Genomic DNA, 27,683 nt, shown 5'->3' with positions numbered 1-27,683 from the left:
TATTTTATTTATGGCTGACATTAAAAATTGTTTTTTACTTATATATGTTTTTGTTTTAGATATGACATATCAACAACATAGAGTGAATTATAAATCACGCAATATCAATAATTATTTTTGATGTAACTTCATATTTTTTTTTGTAATTCGAAATTCTATTCTTTCTTCAAAAAGATGTACATTGAGTAGCAACGAAAACAGGTGGTTGAAACAAGTTTGTTGACCACCCATACAACATATGACAAAAGTAGGAAAATGAAACTAAAGACATTCTCCAAAACCGAGAAAGCCAAAGGACAAGTAAAACATAGAAAACACTGGTATTCATAATTTTCCATGCCTGTCTCGAGAGGAGGTGGAGCTCAAAAAGAGCATTGGACGTGCTCCTCCAAATGACATATCCATCACTCCATATTATTTAATAAAGGGATTACTTATTTCCCTTACACTTAAACGTAAATTAAAATTTCTTTACTTAGAATTACTTTATCGTTGTAAATTTTATTTAGAGTAGACATTGATTTTTTAAATACATTAAAATTTCTTTATATCATTGTAGATTTTATTTATAATGGATATTGATTTTTTTTTATTATTATTTTCTAATTTTTTAATGTAAATATTATTTTATTATTTTCAAATGTAATATTATTCTTCATACTAACCTATCTTGATGTTTTTATTTTAATTTGTGTATTATTTTATTATTTTTAAATATAATATTACTTAATATCACCTCTTTAGGTTAAGTTTTCCTCATATTAAATTATGAAGGGATTCACCACAATAATATTATAATATATTTTAAATTTAAATAAAAATTATATAAAATTAATAATAACCATAATAATTTGTTATATAAATAATATAAATTAAATTAATAAAAATAATAATAATTTATTAAATAAATAGTATAAATTGCTATTTATTTTCCAAAATGTAATACCATCTCATGTATCAATCGGAGTGTCAGTGACACTGCGTCAGTAGGCAATAAGGTATTGGTGGGGATGAGATAGAGGGGTTACATGAGGTGTTATTTGATATGCATATGATGGTTTGGAAAATAGACATTACTTTGAGATCATGTTTTTATTGAATATAAAGTGTATTATTTTTTAAATTTATTTATATAAGTATTACGATTTTTAAGAATATGAATAAATTTAAATATTAAATTAAAATTATAAAAATTAATATATAAATATTTTTCAAAATATTGAATTTTTTTAATGTTATAAAATTCATGTGATTATCGAAAAAAAAATAGATAAACTTAAATTAAAACGTAAAAAGTAATTGTAATAATAAGATAATTAATTATTATAATATATTTGATTTAATTATTCGTTCTGCAACTAAATAATTTAGCTTATGATGGTGAATAAATAACCCACACACTATTAAGGAATAATTTTACATCCAATTATTGAAAATAGGTATCGGGAACTATCAAGACATGCATTGAAAAATGAAAAATGAGACAAACGAAAATTAATACATAAAAATAAAAATAAGAAAAAAAAAGGCAAATGAAAAGAAATAAAAAGTTATGTGCAATGACCCTCATACTTTTTTATTTATAAAATATTTTCATATATGAAACATTTTCAAGTAGAGCATTTTGAGGTACTCCTGGAAAGGAATATGTTCACCGTTAGCAAGGTCATATGCACCTTTTCTATACACATTTTTTTGATGATGTAAATACTGTTTGTTTGGGAAATTAAGATCCAGAGATATGGTTTTCATTATCGACAGTTTAGAGTCAATAACGAGTTCCATTATTAAGACATAACCATATAAGGATTATGTTATAACAATTCAAATTTCTTAAATCGTACCTTCTCTTTGGCATGGGATCAACTAAAACCTCACCCATTTCATCGCGAAGGATTTGCCAGTGATAGTAAGTTTCGATGAACTTCATCATAGCCTCAATGGTTGTTAAGGAAACGCAATACCCCTCATCGGATAATTATAATTCTATTAACCATTGTTCCATGTTAGTGGTATTATTGAGAAGTTTGATTGCTAAATAGAGAAGGGACTTTTGCATTTAATCGAAAGAACTAGATTTATACCATAAATGGGATGGAAAGGAAGAAGACCATGGTAGAGTGACAAAATTTTAATAGGCCTATTAGATAGAGAGTAATATTAATTTTTAGATGTGTTAATAAAGATATTCAATAAAATATTAATTCAGAAAGTTCTTTAATTTGGTTGTTCTCTTTTAATTAGTTTCAATTCTAATTATAAATATTTGAAAGGATTTATCCTTGAATTTCTCAATAAGTTTAGACTTCAATTTCTTATAACTACTAAAGGTATTGTTGACGTGGTTAATAGATAGGAGAATTTGTTAAGGTCTCAACCGTCATTCATTATTATTATATTAGCTATCACGGAATTGGTAGAGAAGGTAGCATACATTATGCCATCTTTATCTCCTATTTATAAATCAAGGATATTCATTAAGGATTCAATTGAATAATCATATTATACCATGCATGTGAGTATTTTGTAATTAAAAGTTTCATTCTCATAGAGGGTTTATTCACTCATTCACTTATCTATTTTTTAATCTATATCAAGTCATTTGGCAGTTAACATATGGCATGTAAGCTAGTTTTAGTCATGTCACAAATAGAAGAAGTGAATAAGTTAATAAAATTATTTTTGAGCGGTCAATGTTTTTAAATTATATTAATGTGAAATATGAATTTGATTATTCAAATCACTCTCATTGATTTATAAATGGGCTATATGGAGGATGTTATGTACCTCACACTTACTTGCATATAGCTGATATAATAATGATGATGATGATTAATACCATAACAACAATGTCATGTTGGAAGTAATGTAAAAGGTATGCATTTCTTCTACTCTTTTATTGAACTAGTCAATGACTATAATAATTTTTTATGATTAGTGTTGAAACACAACAACATTCCATGAAATTGATCCCCTATTTACAAAAGAAATTATTGTTGATGATGGGATTTAGAGGAGTAGGTGAAACTTATGACTTACAAGCAAGAATTTGTCTAAATGCAATCATGAAAAACAGAGGACTAGAAATGAACCACCTAGAGGAATTTATTTGTAGTGGAAAGTTTAGACAAGTGGCCACCATAAATATTGTTGCAAGAAATTTTGTGATCGTACTCATAATTCTCATGAGATATGCATTCTCACAAGATGGTGCTAACTCTTTGGAAATATATAATACCATTGAGAACGAGGCAATGAGTAGCATAATGACACATATTTTGGTGTTTTTCATGAGACAAACGCAATCCAAAGTTTTATATGTGAATAGAGACTAGGTGGTATGTCTACTATATACCCTATTAATTCCTCGCAAGGAATCTACTATACTAGTATACTTAATTATCAAAGTAAATGTTGTAAATATTAAGAGGTTTCACGAAAAACTTAATGAAGTCTTAGGAATTAATGGACGAGCTTGAAACTTCAATCATATTGTTAGCAACTATATATAAAATGCAGTTCTATCTAACTAGACAACATGTTACTGCATGCATGTTGCATGTCGGAGTTTGCTCAAGTTAACACTATGAGAAATAAAAACTAAGTGAAAAGGTGAGGAACCAAATATTTCAAACTTGTACAAACGAGTAATGCCATCATCCCCTCCAACAAATGACATGCTTGGGTTATTTTAAATCCTTAATTACAACTTGGTGAGGTGACAACTCTATTGTTTTATCTTCACCCAAATGAGTGATTTGATATATTGTTAGAAGGTTGTGGGAAAGGCATGGAACAAATAACACATCATGCAAATGACCATTATCTTCCTGAATTTCTCTAGACCCTACAACACCAAGAGATCTAGCATAACCAACAAATATATTTTTGGTGTTGAAATCATTTAGAGCATAAAACATGGCTTTACAATTAGACATATCCATGATAAAATGTTCCAGAATTGATAAGATAATATTACGAGAAGTAGACGTTGTATTAAAAGAGAAACAATAAGAAGAAAGTGCATGTCCATGAGAATACTTTTTAGAATAATAATAAATACTAATATTGTGCTTCTTCACTTTTTCTTCCAAAGCCTCCATCTTAAAAAATTTAGACTCCACATGCCCATATTTACTGCAATAATCGCAATATTCGCTAATATTTTTACTGTTTTTTTTGGTTCTTTGTCACCGTTAGGAGTAATGGTTGGTTGAGAGGGTTTGGAACCCTCATTTTTCTTGTTCTTCTGAGGATGCTGTGTCTTTGGATGGTTGTTTTTATTCTTCTATTAGGCTTTTAGGGTCTTATTAGACGCACTTTTAATGAAAATCAACCCACTATGAAAGAGGTCATCTTGTTATCTAATTAGATATTCATAAAGTGATTCACGAGAAGGTTTTTTTTTGGCATCCCTTAGAGCTTTGTTATTGGCATAAAATGCAAATACAAAATTAGAATATGTGGAATGAAGCTTGGAAAGAATAATGTATATGAAAAATTAATCCTTTAATTCAACTTGATATTCTAGAAGCAAATGTCTAAGTACTTTGAACTTAGATAAGTAATATTTAATGTAGTAGAAATAATTACAAATTATAGTAGTGACATGATTTTCTATATGATGAGATCTAATAATATTAGTTTTACCAAATATCTTTTCAACTTTTTTGAGACTTCATTTAGATCATTGAATCTTTGAATATGCAATCACAAATTAGGAGAAATGGACATTTGGACTATTCCATGAGATTTTTTATTCCTATTGTCTCATCAAGATCTCTTATCAACATTAGTGGGGCCAATTTTTGTCTCAAGATAATATTGTACAATAATTTTCTTCCTACTACATACTCCATCTGGGATTTCAATGAGAAGTAGTAGGTACTAGTAAGCAAAATTTCACTTGAAGCATCCATATTAAAATATGTGGTAATATGGATTTAGGTAATGAAACTAACTGTCTGGAAGGAAATCCCTTGAAAAAATAGGTTGTTGAAGAAAATGGCATTGAAAATAGTATTAAGATGTAAAAGTTATGCCTTCTTTTAAAAAATGAATTAATGGTAAAAAAAACCACAAGGTGAGTAGAAGTTAACACATATGGTGATGGATGTTGACGAAAATAAAAAAAATACCCCCCCCCCCCCCTTTCTTAGGCTATAATATCACTTTTACATATAAATTAATTTATGAAGTGAACCACTCATTTAAAACATATGAGAATCACATTCCAATGAAGTTACTTTATAAATGAGAGTTTCATGTGAAAAAAGAAGAAGAAATAAAATATATTTTATGCTGATAAACACATACATAGAAGAAACAAAGTATGAATGATAAGCATGAGAGTGCATCTATTATTGACATGATATACATTTATAAACATAGGAGTGACCCTTGGTTTCATATTCCAAGTGACCCCTTGGATTCCCTTTGGTTGTTCAGCGTCCACACCAACCCTTAGAGGATTAGGTGTCCAACATTCCCCCCCTTAATCTGAAGGGTTATGTATGAGTGCAAGAAGAAAGATGTAATACAAAATGTGAAAAAATGCATAGAAACACTAGGCTAAATGTGATCTCTAAAATGTTGGTATCAAGGGAGGTGGTTTAAGGATTACCATCAACACTAGAATGCCTTGTGCGGTTCCCAAAACTCTTCCAGGTCTGGCAAGAAGCTGAGGTCTTCTGCTAGAGGAAGCGCTCCTAATGTTTTGAAGAGGGAAACCTTCAACCATGAAAGGAAGGTCTCACCCCGCATAAAAGGGAGAACCTCAACCTGAAAAGGGAGGTCTCAACCTGTGATGGTTTAAGGATGACCAACAACTCTGGAATTCTTAATGCAATTCCTGGAACTCTTTCAAAATTGGCAAGAACCTGAAGTCTTGTGCTAGAGGAAGTGTCGCCAATTCTTTGAAAAGTCATCACCAACTTAAGGCATTCTCAAGGGCATCTTTGTCTCTAGCTACAACCCTGAATCTGATATGGCAGGTTGTGGCTCAGGCTCGTTTGATGTGGCTTTGAAGCTTGTATATGACCATCACTTCCCCCCCTGTCAGATACAATGTGAGATGATGGAGAAAACTCAACTATAAGACTGCTCAATACTCTAGGACAAGTTTGGACATATTACCAAAATATCTTCTTGGTTGTTGATGCCCATTACCAAGAAGCGATCCATCCAAGATGAATCTTTGTTCTTGTAGGAGGATTGTTTTTGAAGCATCTGTTTAAAGAATGACTGGCTTTATGATAGTGCTCACATGGATGAAGATCAAAACAATGATCTTTCACATGGCCAACTCGGTCATAATGTTGGAATTTAATACTCTGTTGTTGTTGCTATGGAAGACGAGCAAAATCTGGAACAACTAAAGGTGAACTGTCATGAACGAATCCAACACTCTGAAACTGAATGGGCTTTGAGTAATATGGAACATGAAAGGAAACCTCCTTATCATATCCAAGATCTATTCTATGCTTGTTATGGACAAGCTCTTCCCAAGATCTGATGATCGACTTGGGAAGTGCAGGCTAAATTTTTGCCTCTGCATGTACAACTGTTGCTTCATTTTTCACTTCATCTTAATCAATTTGTTTCTTATGAGAGTATGTTTCAACGTTCTAAACAGAACCAAGTTTAGAATGCTGACTCCATTGTTGTAATTCTTCTTGCTGTAGCTTTGTCTTAAGCTTCAAAAACTCAATATTCTCCTATGCATTTTTCCAACAAGTTCTAATATCAAATATAGTAGCTTTTTTTATTTTAATTCTATCATGAACTATGAAGTGTATTAAAGTATTTAAGAACTCTACTACTTCACCAATTTTATCCATTTTCGAAACTAGGGAAGTGTGTTGAACTGTGTTGTTGAAGCTTATTCACTTCTTCAATTAACTAGAAGAATTAGAAACGTGGACCACTCGTGTCCAAATTTTTTTGCATTCACCTATATTTAACAATAGTAATAGACTTCACACACTGAATAAAATGGAGCAAGTAGCAAGACTTAAATGTTGCACATTATAAGAGTTTTCAATGCTGCATATATCTATATATATATATATATATATATATCTATATATCTATATCTATATACATATATATATATATATACATATACATATACATATACATATACATATACATATACATATACATATACATATACATATATATATACATATATATATATATATATATATATATAGATATAAGCTTCAACAAGAAGAAACAATTCAAAGTTTTGAAGTTCAATCACTGCATATACTCCAGCGATCATACTCAACTCAAGGTATATGAATGACCACGAAATTTTTCATGCTATGTTGATGGATATTTCTATAATACAACATAAACCATTTCAGCTTTACCTATTTTTAGTTTCAACTTCCATCCAAACATGTCTTCAGTACTAATACTAAATAACAATTCTTTTGTATGACATTCTTCAATGATACGTTCTAATGTTGAATTTAAGCTATCTTCAATTCATAACTCAATCAACCCTAAACATAAATAGAGAAAAGAACAAGAATCTGAGAAAGCCATAGGAATCCTAACCGGCTCACGATAATGCCAAGCTTCCAAACTCAACTGACAAGTGGGTTCCCTGCAACTCAAATGTTAGATTCACTATCCTGATGGTTTTGTTAAGAATTTACTGCATAACATAAATAAATACTAAGAGGAATAAATATAAAATTAACCAGCAATAACCATAAACACATAAACACACATGTTGATCCGGGAAAACACCAAATCCGGGGAAAAACCCAATCATAAGGAAATTTCATTATCCTTGGCCAAAACCCAGGCCAATCCGGCCAGTGAGCCTTCACCGCTCACCTCCAGGCCTTTTTATTACAATGAAGTCCTTCCAGCCTTTTATAGGCTCCATTACATATAATACCACGGGCATAATACCATGGGTACACAATACCATGTGCCCCAAAACCATCACTGTTTACCCTCGTCAACTTTTGACTCTATCCCGAGTCAAGTTTACGTAACAATTCCCCCCTTAAACTTGACTTGGGGTTCCTTGACTAACTCCAGCCAAACCTGCTAAGTGAGCCAATCCCGCTCACTCTAGCTCTTACCCCCCTCAGTGTTTTTACCTGGGGTATTGTTAACTCGACATCCCCCCTATCACCTAGGTCTAACCCAGAATATACTGGTCATCACCAAGGGGTACACATTCCTTACAAGGTCTTACAGTAGTATGCCCATTTACATGCAATAATTTTGACTTCATTAATTTATTTTTTTTCCTTGCTGCTGCGATTCTGATCCATCCTCTCTCAATTTGATTTGCTCAAAAACTTCTATCAAACCGCTCCAACTGCGAGCCTAATGAGAACCTCGTAGATTCCAACACCAGTGGCCTCACGTAGCAGAAAACGAATAATTTTTGAAGCTGCATGAACCCTGAACAATTCATCATAATGTTCCAAACCGGTAAATATCGCAAATGCACTACGATCCCTGGCGGTTACGTCACTATCTTCTGCACATTCTCCTCGAGGTCCTTCCACGTACGATTGTTCCACCATTATTTTCTAGACCCAGATTTGGAAAAACGCTGCATTGATATCATAGCGCACTATAAACCCCTGGCATCAAAGAATCCCTTTGAAGCCAATATCTGGCTCTGATACCAGTTGTTAAGAAATTTACTGCATAACATAAATAAATACTGAGAGGAATAAATATAAAATTAACCAGCAATAACCATAAACACACATGTTTATCCGGGAAAACCCCAAATCCGGGGAAAAACCCAATCATAATGAAATTTCATTATCCTTGGCCAAAACCCAGGCCAATCTGGCCAATGAGCCTTCACCGCTCACCTCCAGGCCTTTTTATTACAATGAAGTCCTTCCAGTCTTTTATAGGCTCCATTAAATATAATACCATGGGCATAATACCATGGGTGCACAATACCATGTGCCCCAAAACCATCACTGTTTACCCTCGTCAACTTTTGACTCTATCCCGAGTCAAGTTTACCTAACAGGTTTGTGAATAACATAGGCGATAACCCCGATGCAGTTATACCTTGATTATTCGCTGCTAGAGAGGCATCATGTGCATCAGTCCATGGTGCGATAACACTCGAGACCATCCTGTGATCTGAAAATAGGGCACGTAGGCTTCTTGTCCAACTTACAAGAACCTCTCCCACTTCCAAAGCTTTTTAAATTTTCCCAATTCTTAATGATTAACCAATGTGGAATTAAGAAATGCTTGAAAATATAGGCGTATGCTGGTATTTGTTTTTAACTATTCATGTGATATAAATTAATGTGCTGAAACTGATGTATAACTACATGTAACAGAAAATAAACCAGCAATAAACAATCACACAGAAACAACAATTTAATTAGGAGTTCACCCATAACTCTTGGGCTACATCTCTCTACTCGACTGAACTAGGATCTCTGGGATTATGGTATAAGTCTTTTTTTTAGAAGCTCTTGGCTCAACTCCTACTGTTTTACATAGAAACAGTGGGTTTTGACACCATTTTATCCCCTGGCTCTTGAAGCTCTTGACTTTCTGGCTCTCAGCTCTCTCTCTGGCTCTTTGACTCTGGCTCTAGCTCTTGGCTCTGGCTATTGGCTTTGGCTCTGGCTCTCTGGCGCTGGCTTTGGCTCTAGCTTCTTGGCCCTCTGTAACCTTCAGCTCTTTAGCTTTTCACTTGAACTTCAAGTGACCCCAAAGGCTCCCTTAGCTGCTCTACACAATAGCTCTTTGGCTCTCTCTTCTCTCTCGGCTCTCTGCTACTACTTTCAGCATTCAGCTTGCTATCCATTGAGCTCTCTACCTCCTTTGAGGTGAGCTTCCAACTTTTTGGCTACTCGGCTCTTGGCATTCTATCCAGCCTTCCACGCTCTCATGGCTCTCTGCATATCAAAATCATGAACTCTCTGTCCCTTGCTCATCTTAAGGAAACATCCCTTCCACAATCGCCCCAACCTTTGGTGGCTCTATGATTTTTTCAGCTCTGCACTTGTGGGATGTTACAACGTGAGCTCTCTGGCCCTATTGTGAGCTCCTTGAAAGGAAAACTAGCTTCTCGCTTGGATCTCTGGCCTTTTGAGGAATCCTCTAACTCTACGGCTTCCACAACCATTCCTCTATCCCTTCAATCATGAGGAATAATTCTTTACGTGGCTCCACCTCTTCGACTAGCCCTCTGGCGCTCTTCCTCTTTGTCTCTGCGTGTTCCATAATGCATTCCTATTCAAAACACATCATTGTTTCACAATGCTCGTTTACAACGTGGCATAAGGAATGGAAGTCTTTTTTACAATGGAAAATACACAGGCAGCTTTTCTTCAGGAAAATTCCTGAAAACAGAAAAAATTCCAATACACAAAGAATATATACAGAAACACAGAAATACATTAAAAATCTGAAAATCCAGATTTCAAATTATATGAAATCATGTTTATAATCCCATTGGGTCCACGCTCTGATTGCATATCACAATCAAAACAGGCAGGAAGGCTTTTGTTCCTATCGCCAATCGCTCTATCAACGCTATCGCATCAACGTATGTCGCATTTAACGGCCCTTTGTATTGGGGATCCATCAATCGCATCGGCGTATTGCTATCAGCATATCACATTGGCGCATGGGTCTGGGTGCTCTGTTCCTCTGATCGGTGATCGTCGATCAACACTTATCGCATATCACTCATCAGCCCTTCGGAATACCATGGGCCATGGTCCATCACCTTTGGTTATGTGCGATGCGATAAAGTTTTCATCGCTTATCGCTAAACCTCCATGCCTTTGGCTTAAGTCCTCCCTTTGGATTCTTGCGACGCACTAAGAGGCTGCGATGTGATTTCTTTAAAGGAACACATATATTTTCTCCATGTCCCATTTAATAAGAAATTCCCACCTTTTCAAAGGACAATGGGCAATTCTCTTTTTACAATAACTTCTTCATCCAAACTATGTTTCACTCATTCAAATTGCGTTAGATTCCGAATGAAGAGATCTATCTATAGCAACCTGCAATTTTCATTTTCCTCTAATTTACAAAGGATTTGTGCCATTTGGAATCTTTTACCTCTTATATCAAGTCTTTTAGACTTAGAGGTTTATCCAGGATCCATTTTTGGATCACGCCTTCCCACTAAAAGAACTTTTGGTCTCCAAAAGATTGATATACTGATCTGAATAGTAAATGAGAGTGACTCACCCTCTTCTTTCAGCCTCCCTACACTTGCGTTTACATAGTGCCTCTGAACCAAAGTTTCTGACCACTTTCCTTCTTGGATGGGCTGGTCTTCCTGGGAAGAACTGTCTTCCTCCTTACCTTCCTACAGAACTTCTACCGAAATGGTCACAGAAGGTAGTTTGAACTTCTTTGCCTTGATAATTGATCCAAGCTACCTCAAACAAATGTGAAGTACATCTTCTCCACAAAAATTTCATTTGTATCTGTTAGACAAGCCGTCAACAACAACTGTTAACAACAACGGAAATACAGACAGCAACTAGATGGCCTAAACTCCTACTTCAACAAAAGAAACAAATTTCACATCTTGTGACTTACCTCTAGTCTTTAAATCTGACTTACAAATGATGGACTAGATAACAAGCCCGATATTACTTGCATGTTTAAAAAAAATCAATCAACCCTTCAAGTTAATCACACACACATCTTCAAAACCAAGAAAATCATCAACATCCCTGTGTTCATGAGCATTATTATTATGCATGCATTTCATCCCTCAACTTTCACTTAAGCACACTGTACTTTTGAAGCTGAAATGAAATATAAGGTTTCATCCTTCAACTTTCACTTTAGTACACTGTACTTTCGAAGCTGAAATGAATATAATGTTGCAGCAATAAAGTGTGTCTGCCTACTCAACTTTCCCATTCCACAACTTGCATTCCATTAACAAAGAAATGCAATAAATCAAAAGATAAGCATCCTTTTGCAACAAACCTCTTTTGCTTCAATGATTGCCTTGAGGTCCTTCAGGATAAGGAGAATGCCTTAAGACTTTCTTCCTTCTTGTCCTCTCATGGACTTAGCTATCCATAGCTTTCCCCTTCACCTTTGCAAACTCAAACAACAATCAGTTTACAAACAAGCATACATCAATTAGACAATTAGTCCTTGACTTCCTAACACCCTTCAGACAAGCAATCTTTGCTCTGTTAATAAAGCATTCTGATATAACCTTGTTAAAGGTGTGGTTCATCAATCTTAAGCTTTGATACCACCTGATCTGAAAATGGGGCACTTAGGCCTCTTGTCCAACTTACAAGAACCTCTCCCACTTCCAAAGCTTTAACTTTTCCCAAGTCTTAATGATTAACCAATGTGGAATTAAGAAATGCTTGAAAATATAGGTGTATGCTGGTATTTGTTTTTAACTTTTCATGTGCTATAAATTAATCTGCTGAAACTAATGTATAACTACATGTAACAAAAAATAAAGTAGCAATAAACAATCACATAGAAACAACAATTTAATTAGGAGTTCACCCACAACTCTTGGGCTACATCTTTGTGAGCTCTAGTCAACTCAACTAGGCTCTCTAGGATTATGGTATAAGTCTTTTTCTTACAAGCTCTTGGATCAACTCCTATTGTTTTACACAGAAACAATGGGTTCCGACACCATTTTATCCCCTGGCTCTTGAAGCTATTGGCTTTCTGGCTCTCAGCTCTCACTCTAGCTCTTCGGCTCTGGCTCTAGCTCTTGGCTCTGGCTCTGGCTCTCTGGCTCTAGCTTTGGCTCTAGCTCTTTGGCTCTTTCTTCTTGGCCCTCTGCAACCTTCAACTCTCTGGCTTTTCACTTGAACATCAAGTGACCCCAAAGGCTCCCTCAGTTTCTTTGCGTAGTAGCTCTTCGGCTCTCTCTTCTCTCTCAGCTCTCTACTACTACTCTTAGCATTCAGCTTGCTCTCCATTGAGCTCTCTGCCTCCTTTGAGGTGAGATTCTGACTTTTTGGCTACTTGTTTCTTGGCAAGCTGACGCAGGGTTTCCCCTGCACATACCCACAGTATGCATATTCATGTATAAATACCACTTTCCCAGGCAATTGACTCAAAAAAGAGTTGAATCCTCATAAACTCAATGGTTAAGGCCCTCTTACCTGTAGTTCCATTGTTTCGAAACTCAATCACCCCGCCTTTACCTCCTATCAAGACTTTAAATCACCCTTCAACCTTCATTGAAGACTTTATTAAAGTCTTCCCTTAAATCTTTCTTATCGGCGCATAATTCATTATAAAACCCATTAACAAAGGAATTAACTTTAAACATACCTTTTCGCCTACCATACAACCTGGTCACGTTTCTCAAGGCTATACCTCCATCACAATCTCTATTGGCTTATTCAATAGTTATACATATATACCTCATCGCCCTTCTCCTTCTGATATGCGACTATCAAAATACATATGTATATATTTTAGTCTTAAGGACTTGGCCCACACTTTATAGAATACAAAGGGATTTCATTAAACTCCGCTTCGAAATCCTATATTTGGATTTCAAATTCCATACATTCACGTATATAGAATCGTCGAATCCCCTGCTTCCCCGATCAAAATACACAATCAACACTTTCTACCGTGATTCCATTTGACTTGTTGATATATGATTAGCAATCAGATCTAGCCGTCAATCTGATGCCAGATCTGACGGCTGTCGCTTAATCGCAATATCGCAATCGCTACCTCCCATTGACTGTTGGCCCTAACTCCTCTGATTGCGATTTAGCGACACAATCACGACCGTCGATCTAATATATGATCCGACGGTTGAGATTTATTCGCGCGATCACATTTCGCTAATCCTTCAGGTCAGATCCTTTCACTTCAAAGTGTCGATATTTTCAAAAGGCTTATGCCGCCGTGACTTGATCTTTGCCGTTGATCTAAATGATCCAACAGCTGCTGAGTGTCACCACTTCACTTCTTGTTCTTTCTGTTACTTGGGTTCTACGTTGTTTTCAGCGTTGTTTCTATGGGTTTCGCTTGGTCGCTCGGGGTTTTTTTAACTATGCACTATCCCTCCTAAGCTTTGGGTTGATCATTCTAATGGATTTAACAATTCATTAGGATCCTCCTCATCATGTTCTTCTCTGTGTATTTTTCGAATTCCACTCCTCTGCGTTCACACACTCCGCCTGCATATATATATATATATATATATATATATATATATATATATATATATATATATATGTATATGTATATATATATATATGTATATATATATATATATATATATATATATATATATGTATATATATATATATATATATATATATATGTATATATATATATATATATATATATGTATATGTATATGTATATATATATATATGTATATGTATATATATATATATATATATATATATGTATATGTATATATATATATATATATATATATATATATATATATGTATATATATATATATATATATATATATATATATATATATATATATATATATATGCAATCCTCTGATGCATTCAACAATCATTCGACACTCAATCACACATTATACAGTCCTACTCAATTACTGTATATATAAATACAAATGAATAATTACAGAATGGAATCCCTGTTCCTCAGGCCCGATCTTCAATATTTGTGGCCTCAATTCATTATCTGCCCATAGGCTAAAGACACTCCAACCTACTATCTACTTTTCTCTTAACCTCTCCAACCTCTGTTCATGCCTTTTAGGCTTACATTTATACAATGGGGTTCTAAAACCACTTTCTGGTTTAGATCCCTGAATCCCTCAACAAAATCCTAAAATCTCCTTCTTGTTCCTAAAACTCCTCTCTAATCCCTAGATTCATGAACTGACTCCTAAACTAAGATTTACAATCAATTCTCAATCCCTCAATCTCTCAACTATCCTAAATCTCTCATGTTCTCCTACATTCGAGAACATTTACAATAAAGCCTCACAATATTCAATTAATTCCTACTCTCATTAAAATCACTCAAAACATTAAATAATTACATAAATCCAATACTTAGGAAACCAACTTCCTTGAAATACAAGACCCCCTATTTCTACTAGAATACAATGATAATATTGAGTTGGATGCTCCTGCATCAGACTCCCCATGTAAGAAAATTTATGACCACCTGGTCATAAGTCTGGATAATTGTTTCCTCCTGGATCCCAAACTTTATTTTGTAATCTGTCCTTGCTTGTCAATTGCTCTATTGCTACTGTTATCTGTTGCTATTCTCCAGGTCTCCATACTTTATTCCATATTGCTCCACTTCCCCTGTTCTCGAAGTCTTCTATTATTTTCCTCTTGTTGTCACTACTTTTCTTTCTTGTTGTTGTCTTTCTCTGAGATAATTTGATCATTAATCTTCTTATCGACTCAATCTCTCTTTCCAGTATATCCTTTGTCTGCTGATTGTTTCCATCTCTTCACTACTACATGTAGGGGGGTTTTAAGACAATATTTAAGACAACATTTGAGTCAATTGTCTTAACTCAAGACAAAATGAAGCTTGTGTAATGTCTTAAATATTGTCTCTAAGCGGGTGTCTCAAAATATAATGTCTCAAAAATTTGTCTCTATAAAGACAATATAGAACACATATTATTATTGTCTCTATAAAGACAATTTTGATTTGTCTCTCTAGAGACAATTTCATTTGTGTCTCTTTAGAGACAATTACATTTTTGTCTTTCTAGAGACAATTCCATAATTCAAACTATTGTCTCTCTAGAGACAATATAAAAAAATCATTTAAAAAAAATAAATGTCCATAATTCAAACTATTGCCTCTCTAGATACAGTAAAAAAAATTATTTAAAAAAAATAAATGTCCATAATTCAAACCATTGTCTCTCTAGATACAATATAAAAAATTATTTCAAAAAAAATAAATGTCCATAATTCGAACTATTGTCTCTCTAGAGACAATATAAAAAATTATTTAAAAAAAAGATATGTCCATAACTCAAACTATTGTCTCTCTAGAGACAATAAAAAAAATTAGTTAAAAAAAAATATGCTCAAACTACTCGGATTTGCTCCTGCCAAAAATTATTTAAAAAAAATTAAATCTGCTGAAACTATTGTCTCGGATTTGCTCCTGCCCATCTATCTGTGTATCCATCTCTGTTTACCTATCCATCCATCCATCCATTCAACTATATGCATGTCAGGATATACATATGTAAGCCTGCAGATCTATGTTTTATAGTGTGTGCTCTCCTAAAATTTGGGATATGCGTGCACATTGCATTTATAGGGTGTTCCTTGGGAAGTATGTATCCATTTTGACTTTTTCTCCATCTCATTTGCAAGGAGAAAAGATATATCGAACTGGTTAACATTAAATAACAAGGACTTGACAATTACTGTACAATAAATAAACCGTGCTCATCCTGATTCAGGGACCAAATAAATTACCTGGTCCATTAAATCAGAGAAACATACACCAGAGAAAATTCAGGAAAACAAAAATATTCAATAATATAAAAAATTACAAGCTACACAGGCAGCATCCTTAAAACTGCCAGTGCTCTAGTTGCACCTCTACTTCAGTTAGGTCTTTCTGAGCTTTCTTCCTACGATAAAATATTAGGCAGTCACGACTGCAATAAGGATAGGACATCAATGTAAGTATAAAAGAGATAGTAAGTGTAAAAATAAAAATAAAAACATCCTATTAATTAAAAAAAAATACATGATCACACAAATGTTACAAAATACATCCATAATGTAAATTCAAATCATGTTATGAAAATGTAATACTTGAAATATAGCATTCAAAAACCTTGTGCAAAGAACATCTTGGTGCAAAGAGCCTTGGCACCGCTGACATTGTGTCCATAGTTTACCAAAGAGCATTTCTAATTCCCTCACTGACATTGATCAAATATTAGTGTCATCTGATAGAAAATATAGGTGAGAACAATAGACACAAGGCCTACCTTAAATTCTCCAAATAAAGAGTAATGGTATTAGAGTACCAGCTTACCATTTGCAACTATTTTCTGATACAATTCTGCTTCTCTTCCTTTGCAATGTGAACAAAGTGTCTGATATTCTTTGCTGCAATGGCAACATGAAATCAAGTAACATCATGAATTTTAGTATGAAGCAACCTAACTAGACATTCTTATTATAAGAAAGCTAGACAGTTTCTTACAAGGAGAGCAGGCATGGAATCATGCAACCTCATACATTTTTCCACATCAAAAAGATGAACCCTAGCAGCTTTCTAAAGAGCCAAACTGAAATAATAGTTACTCTCAATTGTGAACTACTATAAGCAAGGAAACCACATGTAGGACACCCTCTACTTGTATTAACTAAATACCTGATAGGTGTTTTACAACCAATACAACTGAGTTGTTTCTTGGAAAATTTCATAATTCCACTATTTGAAGGAGTTGATATGGAAACTTCTCGTGTGTGACTACCATGAAGAATCTTCTTTCTTGCATTCTTCAAAATGGGCTCCAATATTCTCAACAACGGCTACAAAGAAAAAATAGGCACTAATCAAAAACACTTAGCTAGAAAGAATTACTATCTATCAAGATATATTTGAAACACTGGTGAAATTTTCAAAAAGAGCATAAACTCCAAGTGATGATGCTTTGGTCTTTCACCTTGCTCAGTTGATTCTCCAGATAATATTGTGGATCAATAGGGATGTTATTCTCCAGTACGTAAATTAGATCCTCAGATTTCTCATATGCCTGAGCCCAAGTAAACACATTAGTCATTATATCCATAATCCCTCTGTAAATTATGCCTCCAAATAAAACATAACAAAATAATTAAAATAACCATTTTTTAGTGCAATATCGAGACTTATGCTGAGCACAGAAGGGGTTAATTATTAACTTGGAACCTTTTTCAGCCTTTATGATGACATATGGAACACGATCACCCACAGTTGGAGCAGTTGCAACATCCCTCCGCAAACCAAGGGCAACTTGGCTTTAAAACACGACATCAATTTAAAAAATCCAACAATGGACTCATTGTCAATAAAAAGAAAAATATTACAAGAGTCTTTAGATGCACTGCAATAATAAAAATAGAGAGATAGGATTGAAATGGAACTAGAAGGCATTGCACCATTCATTATACTTGTTCTGAGAAGTTATTTCCAGTATTTACCTTCCGCATGCGCTCAGCTAGTTCCACGTGTGCTGCCTTGACTGCATAGTCATCTCCAGTCTTTGTCAGACCCTGACTCAACAAAAGGATTGTTAGCACAGGCAAACAACAATGCCCTTAAGAATATGCTAATAGCCTTGACAAAGGATATGACCTGCAAACATCTATTTCTGCCGCAGCTAAACAGTAATCAATTTTTCTTAGCATGAGATTAAAAATGCAGATATATTATATATTTTCATGTTTTGATTCTCTTCAATTGTATAAGAGCCTCCCTTGACACTTCCTCCTCCCATTGCTAGCAGTAAATATTGACTGAATCCCTTCCATGTACAGAATGTAGGGAGAAGAAACATGACAGACTTAAAAACGAAACTTCCATGGCCTACCCCAACTAGGTATATAGTATATACTTCTAACACTTGAAACCAAGAATATGTAATAAGTGACTTGCTCACAATGTAAATCTCCTCTTCCCCATATTATATTTTATCTATTTCAAAAGTAACAAACGGTCAAACAAATTTGGTCATAAACATGCAAAATGATTCATTGTTCTCACCTTAGTTATTACCGAAAGTGAAAAATCCATTATGTTCATTAACAAGTCAAAGATAGTGTTCTTGACATACTGCACTACACCAGGTATGTCACGATCAATGAGTATTTTGTGAAGGCACTCTGTAACCAAGTTCTTCACCAGCAGGCAATTGTCCCTTCGCATTGTTTCAATGCCTATTGATATGGAATATTTAAAAGATCAGGAATAATTAATAATTAAGAAGGTATCAAATAAATTTTTCTAAGAGCATTTTGAGCCTTCACAAACATTAAGGCCTATCTTTGAAACAAAAAGTTCAGGTTTGTCACCTTTAGTATCCATTTTGTCATAAGCATCTGGCTTTGTCCACAACAACCTAGCATATCTTTTCTTGCTGATCAACAAGTATGGGTAGTATATTTTTTCAAATTCTAGTTTAATAGGCTGCATAAAATCATATGTTAAATAACACACTGATTAGATGCCAAAGATGCACCAAACAGATGTAGATAAGCCAACAAAAAGAATAATTGATCATCTTGTCTTGTGCATATTTACAAAGATCTCATGGAAGTGGAATGTCAAAAGAAGATTAGTTTTAAAAAGAAAGGTGATATTAAAACATTCATCCCTACAAAAACATCATTAACAACTCTAGAGGCTTCACGGATATTTAAAATTCTTGACACTGTACCTTTGTAAATGTACCACTAATATAATCTGAGGCTTCCCTCCCTAGAGTCATGGCCTCTTCTATATTTGGTACACCAAACTGTATCATAACTGAATCTATATCTCCATATACAACCTAGATTCAAATATAAAAATATAATATCAAGCTTTACAGTAGAAATCTTGGTTAGGATCAGATCACCCATTATGATTTCAAGAACTTGACTATCGCCAATACAACAAGTGTACTACTTGTCATTACTAATCCAGTTCAAAGGTTACAAATGCCTTTAGTTGCTAAATAATAGCCTACCTCAGCATTGTATTGGTAACCACCAACTATTGTGAACATTTCTTCAACTAGCCTCTTTGTATGCTCTATCATTTGACAGCCTGACAGGTGGAAAAAAAATGAGATGATTAATGATATGAAATTTTAAAACAATAGGTAAAATCAGTATTGTCTAATGGAACAGAGAATGTGTCAAAAGATCAAACTAGACTTGTAATCAAAATATAATAAGAGGGCCTAAGTATATCATCTTAGTTGTACAAGTAACATGTCTAATTAATGCAATTCAAGAACTCGATCTTATTTGTACAAGATTGTCAATTACAGTTCATACCCAAAACATTATTTTAGGAGGAAGAAAAGAATTACATGGATATAATTGATGCCCAAAAATAATCAATGTCAATGGCTGATACATGCATATATAGAATAAGAGAGGACTGCAAGCATCTTTATCTTCTAAGTAAAAGAAGCACCAATGACATGACAACTAGGAAAAACAAGGGGAGAATCAAGGTGTCCATGGATTTAATGTTTTTTTTCCATGGAAGAACTGTGAAATTACCATAGCTCGTCACACTCGACGAAATCTCCAAACAGGGAAATTTCCCAATAGTGGCACCAGTAAACCCATAAACTGAATTCGCACTGATCTGCAAGTGCACACAGTCAAAACTATTTTATGCGTTTCACATGTTAGCGCTTGAAATTTCACCTCAGGCTGAGAAAGGTAAACCTCAAGGCAACATCAAACCACTTAGCCTCGTAGCTAGCCCTACGGGGCGGGAGAGGGCTCTCTCCAGTCTATCTCGATAAAGATATTCAATGGGCGAGATAACCAATAGCGTAACACTGATTTTAGGCTAGTAAACTGATCAAAAGGGTTGATTTGGGATTTTTAGGGTTTTTGGTGGCAAATTGAGGAGTGGCAATTTTGGGTGCGGGGATAGGACACAGTTTCTGCGGGGGGTTCTTTGGGGCGAGATAGGATACAGTATTGATGCCTTAGATTGAGGTGAATGGATGAGAAAGACAGGTGAGGAGCTAAGGAGAGCAAACAATAACTTTGAATTCTCCTTAAACAGTAGAAAACATTCATGACAGTCATGAATTCTACTTTAACACTTCATTTGTTTAATGTGCAGAAGGAAAAGAAAGGAAATGATTCACATAACACACTTACAAGTACATAGATAAACACACCATCAATACATGTAACCACAAGAATCCCAAAAAGGACTGCAGAACCCTGGTCTTCCTTAGCCAAAAATTGCAGAGATACAGTGAATAATACAATGATAGCTTTTCCCTCAAGAGTCCAACCATGAAAATGAGCAAGAAAGTACATAATATAGATCATATAACCTCTTTCCCTGCCTCCATGGGTCGAGCTCACTATCCTCGGAGTTGTTTCAACCACTTCTAAACTAAGCACTACAAACTAGGCAGTCAAAACAACTTGCCTCTATAAGTTAGGAAACCAATTGATTCATTTAATTTTCACCTTTTCATGAATGAATCTTCTAGAAGAGGTACATAAGTGTAAAAGTGCCATAAAAGTACATTAATTACATCAAATAGCATAATCATCTACCCCAAAAAGTCAAACAGGGTCAAACTGCGTTTTTCTAAGTTGTACACTGAAATTTGGAGAAATTTGCCTGACGGGTCGCGCGGCTCTGCCTGACGGGTCGCGCGCCTTTGGGACCACTTTTGGGGCACTTCTAGGTGTCCAAATTGAGTAAGCGTAGGCTTTTTGGAAAGGTCTATGAGTCTACTTTCCAACCCAACTGGAATTTCTGAATTTGGTGGTCATTTGCCCCTCCAAAATTGCAATCTCCCAAGACTGCTTTCTGTGTCTCAAAAATGTGGCAGAAAGTCATTTTTTGCTTGTTTTTTTACTTTCTGGAGGCCCAAAACTTCATAAAATCTCTTGTCCATGGATGAGCATATGTGACTTCTCATGAAAAATCTGGAAATGCTGAGTTTTTACAAAATGGAGTTGCCAGGATGAAGGGTCGCGCGGGGGGTGAGACCCGTTAATGGAGAAAACCTGTAAATTGCCTGAAAAAACCAAAATTTACCCAAAATGCTCAAAATTTCTTGGGATTTGTGTTGTGGCTAGGCTATTTAGTGCCTTGGGCCTTCAATGAAGCCTCGACCAAGATATGGAGGGGATCGGGCCTCTTTCTCCTTTTTTGTGCCTTGGCCAACCGCCTTTGGAACATCTTCATCTTTGCCTTGCACACGTGCATTCTCGCCCAATAATGGTTCTTCATGTTTCTGAACAATTTTTTATCTTGGTTGGCCTTAGCCAACAGCCTCTCCAAGTGAGCATTGAGCTGGATAAGCATGGACTCTCGCTCAGCGGGCAATAGATCACCGAGTCTTCTTCGATTCAAGTTGCAGTCACTATGAATCCTCCACAACTCATCAAGAGCTTGCTCATCCTCCAACTGTTTGTTGCGCTGCTCCAGATATGAGATTGTCCATTGTTCCCCCTCTAATATCCTCTGCAATGCATCATTTTCAGCTCTAAGGTGCTGAATGATCTCCTTTGACTCTCAGCTAGGAGAACTGACATCAAGATCAATAAGCTCTATATCTGGAACACCTGATGGTCCCTCATCAATCCTGGGTTGCTTGCCCCTCTATGATACCTGTGCTGCTGAAGAAAGCGAGGCCCCTTCCACCTGCTGTGGAGATAATGGAGATAACACTCGCTAAGCTGATGAAGAAGGCGAGACCCCTTCCACATGCTGTGGAGAAAGTACTCGCCGAGCTGCTGCAAATAAGGCCCTTTGGCCTCTCTGATAGGTGACCACTGGTGATTAGCTGACATGTCTAGTCACAGGGATGTCATGATGCTGTGATGGTCCTCCCTCCTTGTGAATAACCTCAGGATGTGGCAGTGGTGGTGCTGTGAAAAGCTCACAAGAGATAAACTCCTCCCATGAGATGCCCTGCTGAGCCAACTGATGTAATACTACAAGCTGAATCAAACCATAATGGTAAAGGCTCCTATACTGCTGTGTCGGGCTCTTCCTCTACATCATGGACACCATCCTCTCAATGTTCTGATAGAAGAAAACAGGGATGTTCATCATCCGTACCCGTGTGAAGTGCATCAATAGGCAAATATGGTACGAATATACCTGTGAAAATCTACCCTCACAGGTAAAATAGAGCATGATGAGCCTCATCATGGGAGCATACTCACTCCTGAGAAATCTAAAGGGAAACACTCCTGTCAAGTGTCTCATGATTGCTGGTCTAACGAAAGGCTCAAAATGAACACTGTCCAACACCTTGCGCTTATTCCATACCTCTCCGACATTAGGTATCCCTGTGGCCTGTGCAATCATCTCGGGTGTCAATGTAAAGTCCACCATGGAAAGGTTGACATGTCCATCATGCAAATGTAAAACAAATAGGCGAGCCAACTCTCTGTGATGCTGAATCCGAGAGATCCTCTCGCAAATCTCATAGCAGGACATGTACTGGAAACATGAGACTGCCATAGGACAAGCTTGTAAATCTGTCAAAGAGGTGGGCTCCTCTCTCTTATGATGACCACCCTTTCCACCCTTATGAGGCCTCCTCTGTACCTCAATCTCTGAAGCTGATGCCTGGTCATCACTCTGCTCATAGGTTTCAGTTTCTGACATTGTTTAAGGAGCAGAGTGGCCAAAATGTACTGTTGTTTCTACTTGATAAAATGTTGATCTATATGCTGTTTCAAGGGGACAAGGAGCATGAGGGGAATGTTAGGGGAGGGACACTTTAAAAGGAAAATGGGAATAAATATATAAAACAGGGATTTAAGGGAAAAACATTGCAAAAATCATTGCATATGCATCACTATATACATTGTTTACATGGGTATTATGAGAGGTAGGATTAGGGCTTGGTTTTTTTTTATTTTTTAGGGAAGAGGGGTAGGGTTCAATTTTTCTTTACAAATTTAAAAGGGAAATTTACATAGGAAGACAAGGAAAATGACATGGGAAATTGGAAAACTGATTACAAGGGAAAAACCTTAAAACAGCATAAAACCCTAGGCATATTTTACAATTTTAAACCACAGCCCTATAGAGCTTTTTCTTTTGCACAATGAGATCTTTAAAACATGTATTCATGATGTATTTAACCATAAAAAGCAGCAATTTGTAAGTTGGAGGGCCTACCTTAGGCAATTTAGCAATTTTGTTGGCTCCTTGGATGATTTGCAGGAGATTTGGTAAAGAGGGCGCTGACGGGTCACGCGCCTCACCCAACGGGTCGCGCACCACTGACAGGTCGCGCCTGTTAGAAATTAACACTGTTGGAAGGCGCTTGACGGGTCACGTGCCTCTGACGGGTCGCGCGCCTGGTCTGACGGGTCGCGCGCCTGTCAAGCTCCCAAACTCAGCTCGAAATCACTTGCAAGCACTTGCTCAACGACTTGGATACATAATGAGGGTCGATGGAGGGAGATTGGGCTTTTATAACTTTGATTTGAATTAATTTCATGCCCAAACCCACTTTATAATGTTTTTCTTTGACACTTTATAAACTTGACTTTTTCTTGGTTTCCTTTGTCCTGAAATTGACTGATTTGATGCTTTTCTTTGAAATTTTTGCAGGGATAGCATCTGAGGGATCTTGACAAGGGAGCCAGGGTTACCTAGAAATTTTGACCTCAAGACAAGAAAAATAACCTTGAAAAAGTTTAATGACTAAAACAACTTGATCCAGCAGTGCCAAGAGGGGAATAAAGACACCAGCTCCTCCATCAGGGTTATGGCATGCCTAATGGAATGCAAGACACTGATGAGACACCTACTTATGCAAATGCAAAGAGCTTTGATCGCTGATGGAGGGCTACTAGACCGACTCTAACATCACCAACATACCTAGCTTTACTTTTATTCCATGTCCAAGACGTAATTAATACAGACTTGACAAAGCTGTGATTACCTTCAAAGCCAATTGTCGGCCATCCAAGACAGCCTTTTCAAAAGGATCTTTAGCCTCCTAAACAAGATTACAGGAAGTTAAAAACTGAGATGCTAAGTGGAAAAAATACAAGCATGTAACATGAACATAGGAAGCACTTAGTTCACCACCTTTAGGTCTACCTTGGCTCTTTTCCTGGCAACCAGTAACTCTTCTAGGTTCTCTAGTAATATGCCCTAGGAAATAGGAAAAGGAGCATTCAATTTAGCATCATCGAAAATGGTCAGCATATGATGGTTAAAAAGTAAATAATGAAATAAGTATCAACATAGTGTTTGACATGAAAAGACATTAAGGTCTTAGCATCCTACTTTACTTTTAATCCTTTCTAGTAGCATAGCTTCTGGTGCCTATGTTAGTGTTACAATGGTACAATTGTGCATTATACAGCTGGGATGACTAGGACAATGTATTGGGATCTCATCCACATAACAATTTGACTGCTAAAGTCTACCATACATGTTAGGGAACCTATCTTCTTTTTGTACATTGACGAATCAACCAAATCTGAATCTGAATCTACTGAAAACTACAAAATATGTATCATAAAAGTAGCCTAGGGTTTATTGTCCATTATCTGAAACTTCTTCAGGATCTCAATTACTTACTTACCCGTGTTCGAGGACCAGCTCACCTCAACTCAGCCAAACCTCCAAGACCAAGAAATAATACATGTCAACTTCACTTGCCAGCTTCTTATTGCACCATGGGATAGAGTTTTTTAAACTAACTGTTAGGACAAGGTAATCTACATACAACACAAATATAAGCATATCAAATTTATCATAATCAAACAAATAATAAAATTTAGGACCTGCAATGGTCTTAGTGATGACCATAATCTGTAAGTACTCATAAATCCATGAGTACCAAGCACAAGAGCCTACTTTAGCCCAGAAAGGGACTTCTTCAACTTGCACACATGGGTATCCCATCCTAACAAAGATATTATATTTGAACCCATGCTGAAACAAAACCATGAATCACTCTTCCTACCACCTGCATCTTTGGCCCTGTCAAAATCCACTAAAGCATGCAATAGCTCAAAGCACTGTGCCAGTGGGCCCTTTATGTACCTCACATACCTCAGACCATGGAGCATATTTGCAGCAACCTCAGCTTAACCATATATTAACAGCCAAGCTGGACAATAAATTGGTGTCTGATCCCCCCTTGTTTGTGAGACAAGGGATCACATGCACACAACAATTTGACTGCTAAATTCTACTAGATATGTTAGGGAACCTATATACTTTTTGTACGCTGACGAATCAACCAAATTTGAATCTTAATCTACTGATAACTTCAAAATATGTATCATAAAAGTAGCCTATGGCTTATCGTCCATTATTTGAAACTTCTTTAGAATCTCAATTGCTTACTTACCCCTATTCGAGGACCACCTCACCTCAACTTAGCCAAACCTCCAAGACCAAGAAATAGCACATGAGATGTATGTCCTTCATGTCAACTTCACTTGCGAGTTTCTTCTTGCACCATGGGATAGAATTTTTTTAACTAACATTTAGGACTAGGTCATCTACATACAACACAAATATAAGCATATCAAATTGATGATAATCACACAAACAATACAAGTTAGGACCTGCAACAGTCTTAGTGATGCCCATAATATGTAAGTACTCATAAAGAAAACAAAGTATCTTCAAAATTTGTTTTGTTGCACACATAATTACTTTATGTTTGGACCCTCACAACCTAGTGTGCTCCTTAGAAGCTAGAGTGATGCACGTTCAAGTTATTAAAATTTAACACATATCAATCCTTTTTGTCCTCTTTTTGGGAGTCGCTACATTAATTGTGGGTGTGGAATTCTCATCAAATTGAACACCCTCCTCATTATTTTTATCTCCCATTCACTGAAATTCAACAACAGTTTCTTTCCAAGGTTCAGGAATGACTATTGGATGATTTTGTGCAACAAGCAAATCATCATGTGCTTGTATCTCCTCCCCATGCTCACTCCCAGATGTTTCACCTAATTCCTATACACAACACACTTTAACTTGTTATAATAACATTAAAACCTCCAATTGATTTATTTCATTATTCATATAATATTATAAACAACTAACCTCAGATCCATAACCAGTAATTATTTTTTCCCCTCGATTTATCATGTGTTGGAGAAGACCTTGGCAACCATGTAATACAACATATTTTAGGTCTTCCTCTGAAGCTTCCTTTTGAAACCGGTGTGTTATCACTCAGGTTGTCCTTTTGGTCAGCTCAAAAGGATACGGCCGAGGTAACCATAGACCAATCTTTTGACCGCAGGTTCTAGCCCACCTGCAATCAGAGAGGGCTCTCTCTTTCTGATTTAGCTTTGTTGATATGTTTTAGGCTAGTTATTGAGCTCAAGGGGTTTTTTTTTTATTTTGGTGGGAGGATGATGCTTTCAAGTAAAGAGGCAGGGATAGCATGAAAGTTTTGGAACCATCGGGCGTGGAGTCAAGGAGTAGGACTGCTGGTGCGTTTTCTTGGTCACAAGAGGGAATTATGGAGCAAGACAGCTGCATATGAAATAATCATTCAAGGTAAAAGAGATGGATTAAAGGCTAAGGGATGAGGGGCGATTAAGAATCTCTCATTCAGGTTAGCAGGAATAGGATAAACGAGCCCTATCTAGGAGCAGTTAAGAATTCCTAGATAACAGTCATTTATATGTGAAATAGATCAAACATGAGCCATAATAAAATTCATATTTATGCCTAAATCAGGAGGAAAACATTAAGAAGCCATAGAAACTGAGCATAGAGTGCAGCTAAGAAAATTCTAAACCAATCATTTGTTCAGTGACTTGAGCATATGTGAAATTGAAATAACAGAGGTAAGGAACACTTATTGATTCATACTGTAGCACAAGAATTCCACATTCACTTCTTCAAACCATTAGACACAGAGCAGACAGTCTGTCCTCCAAAGCTTTTTAGCAATCTTTGATTAAGTAAAACATCTCAGATACAGTGCGAGTCTCTAATGAAG

At 35.8% G+C, this 27,683-nt stretch overlaps 1 protein-coding gene across 1 annotated transcript in view; it reads right to left on the bottom strand.

The window, feature by feature from the left end:
• The window catches only part of LOC149155939 (DNA polymerase delta catalytic subunit-like), an 83,982-nt gene that overhangs the window by 25,736 nt on the left and 30,563 nt on the right, over positions 1–27,683 (bottom strand). Inside the window, exons 2-11 of the mRNA XM_089444586.1 lie at positions 24,639–24,695; positions 20,245–20,332; positions 19,701–19,780; positions 19,410–19,523; positions 19,045–19,159; positions 18,737–18,909; positions 18,175–18,246; positions 17,658–17,747; positions 17,363–17,523; positions 17,021–17,094 (exon numbers count right to left, since the gene is read on the bottom strand). Of these exons, the coding sequence (XP_089300712.1) occupies positions 17,021–17,094; positions 17,363–17,523; positions 17,658–17,747; positions 18,175–18,246; positions 18,737–18,909; positions 19,045–19,159; positions 19,410–19,523; positions 19,701–19,780; positions 20,245–20,332; positions 24,639–24,695 (1,024 nt within the window). The remainder of the gene's footprint in view (positions 1–17,020; positions 17,095–17,362; positions 17,524–17,657; positions 17,748–18,174; positions 18,247–18,736; positions 18,910–19,044; positions 19,160–19,409; positions 19,524–19,700; positions 19,781–20,244; positions 20,333–24,638; positions 24,696–27,683) is intronic.

This window comes from Pinus tabuliformis, chromosome 9, assembly GCF_031772625.1.
Source record: "Pinus tabuliformis cultivar Carrire ecotype Pingquan chromosome 9, CPIR1, whole genome shotgun sequence".
Lineage (NCBI taxonomy): Eukaryota > Viridiplantae > Streptophyta > Pinopsida > Pinales > Pinaceae > Pinus > Pinus tabuliformis.
Note: the sequence above shows the minus strand (reverse complement) of the source record. Positions and strands in the feature narration are given on the sequence as shown.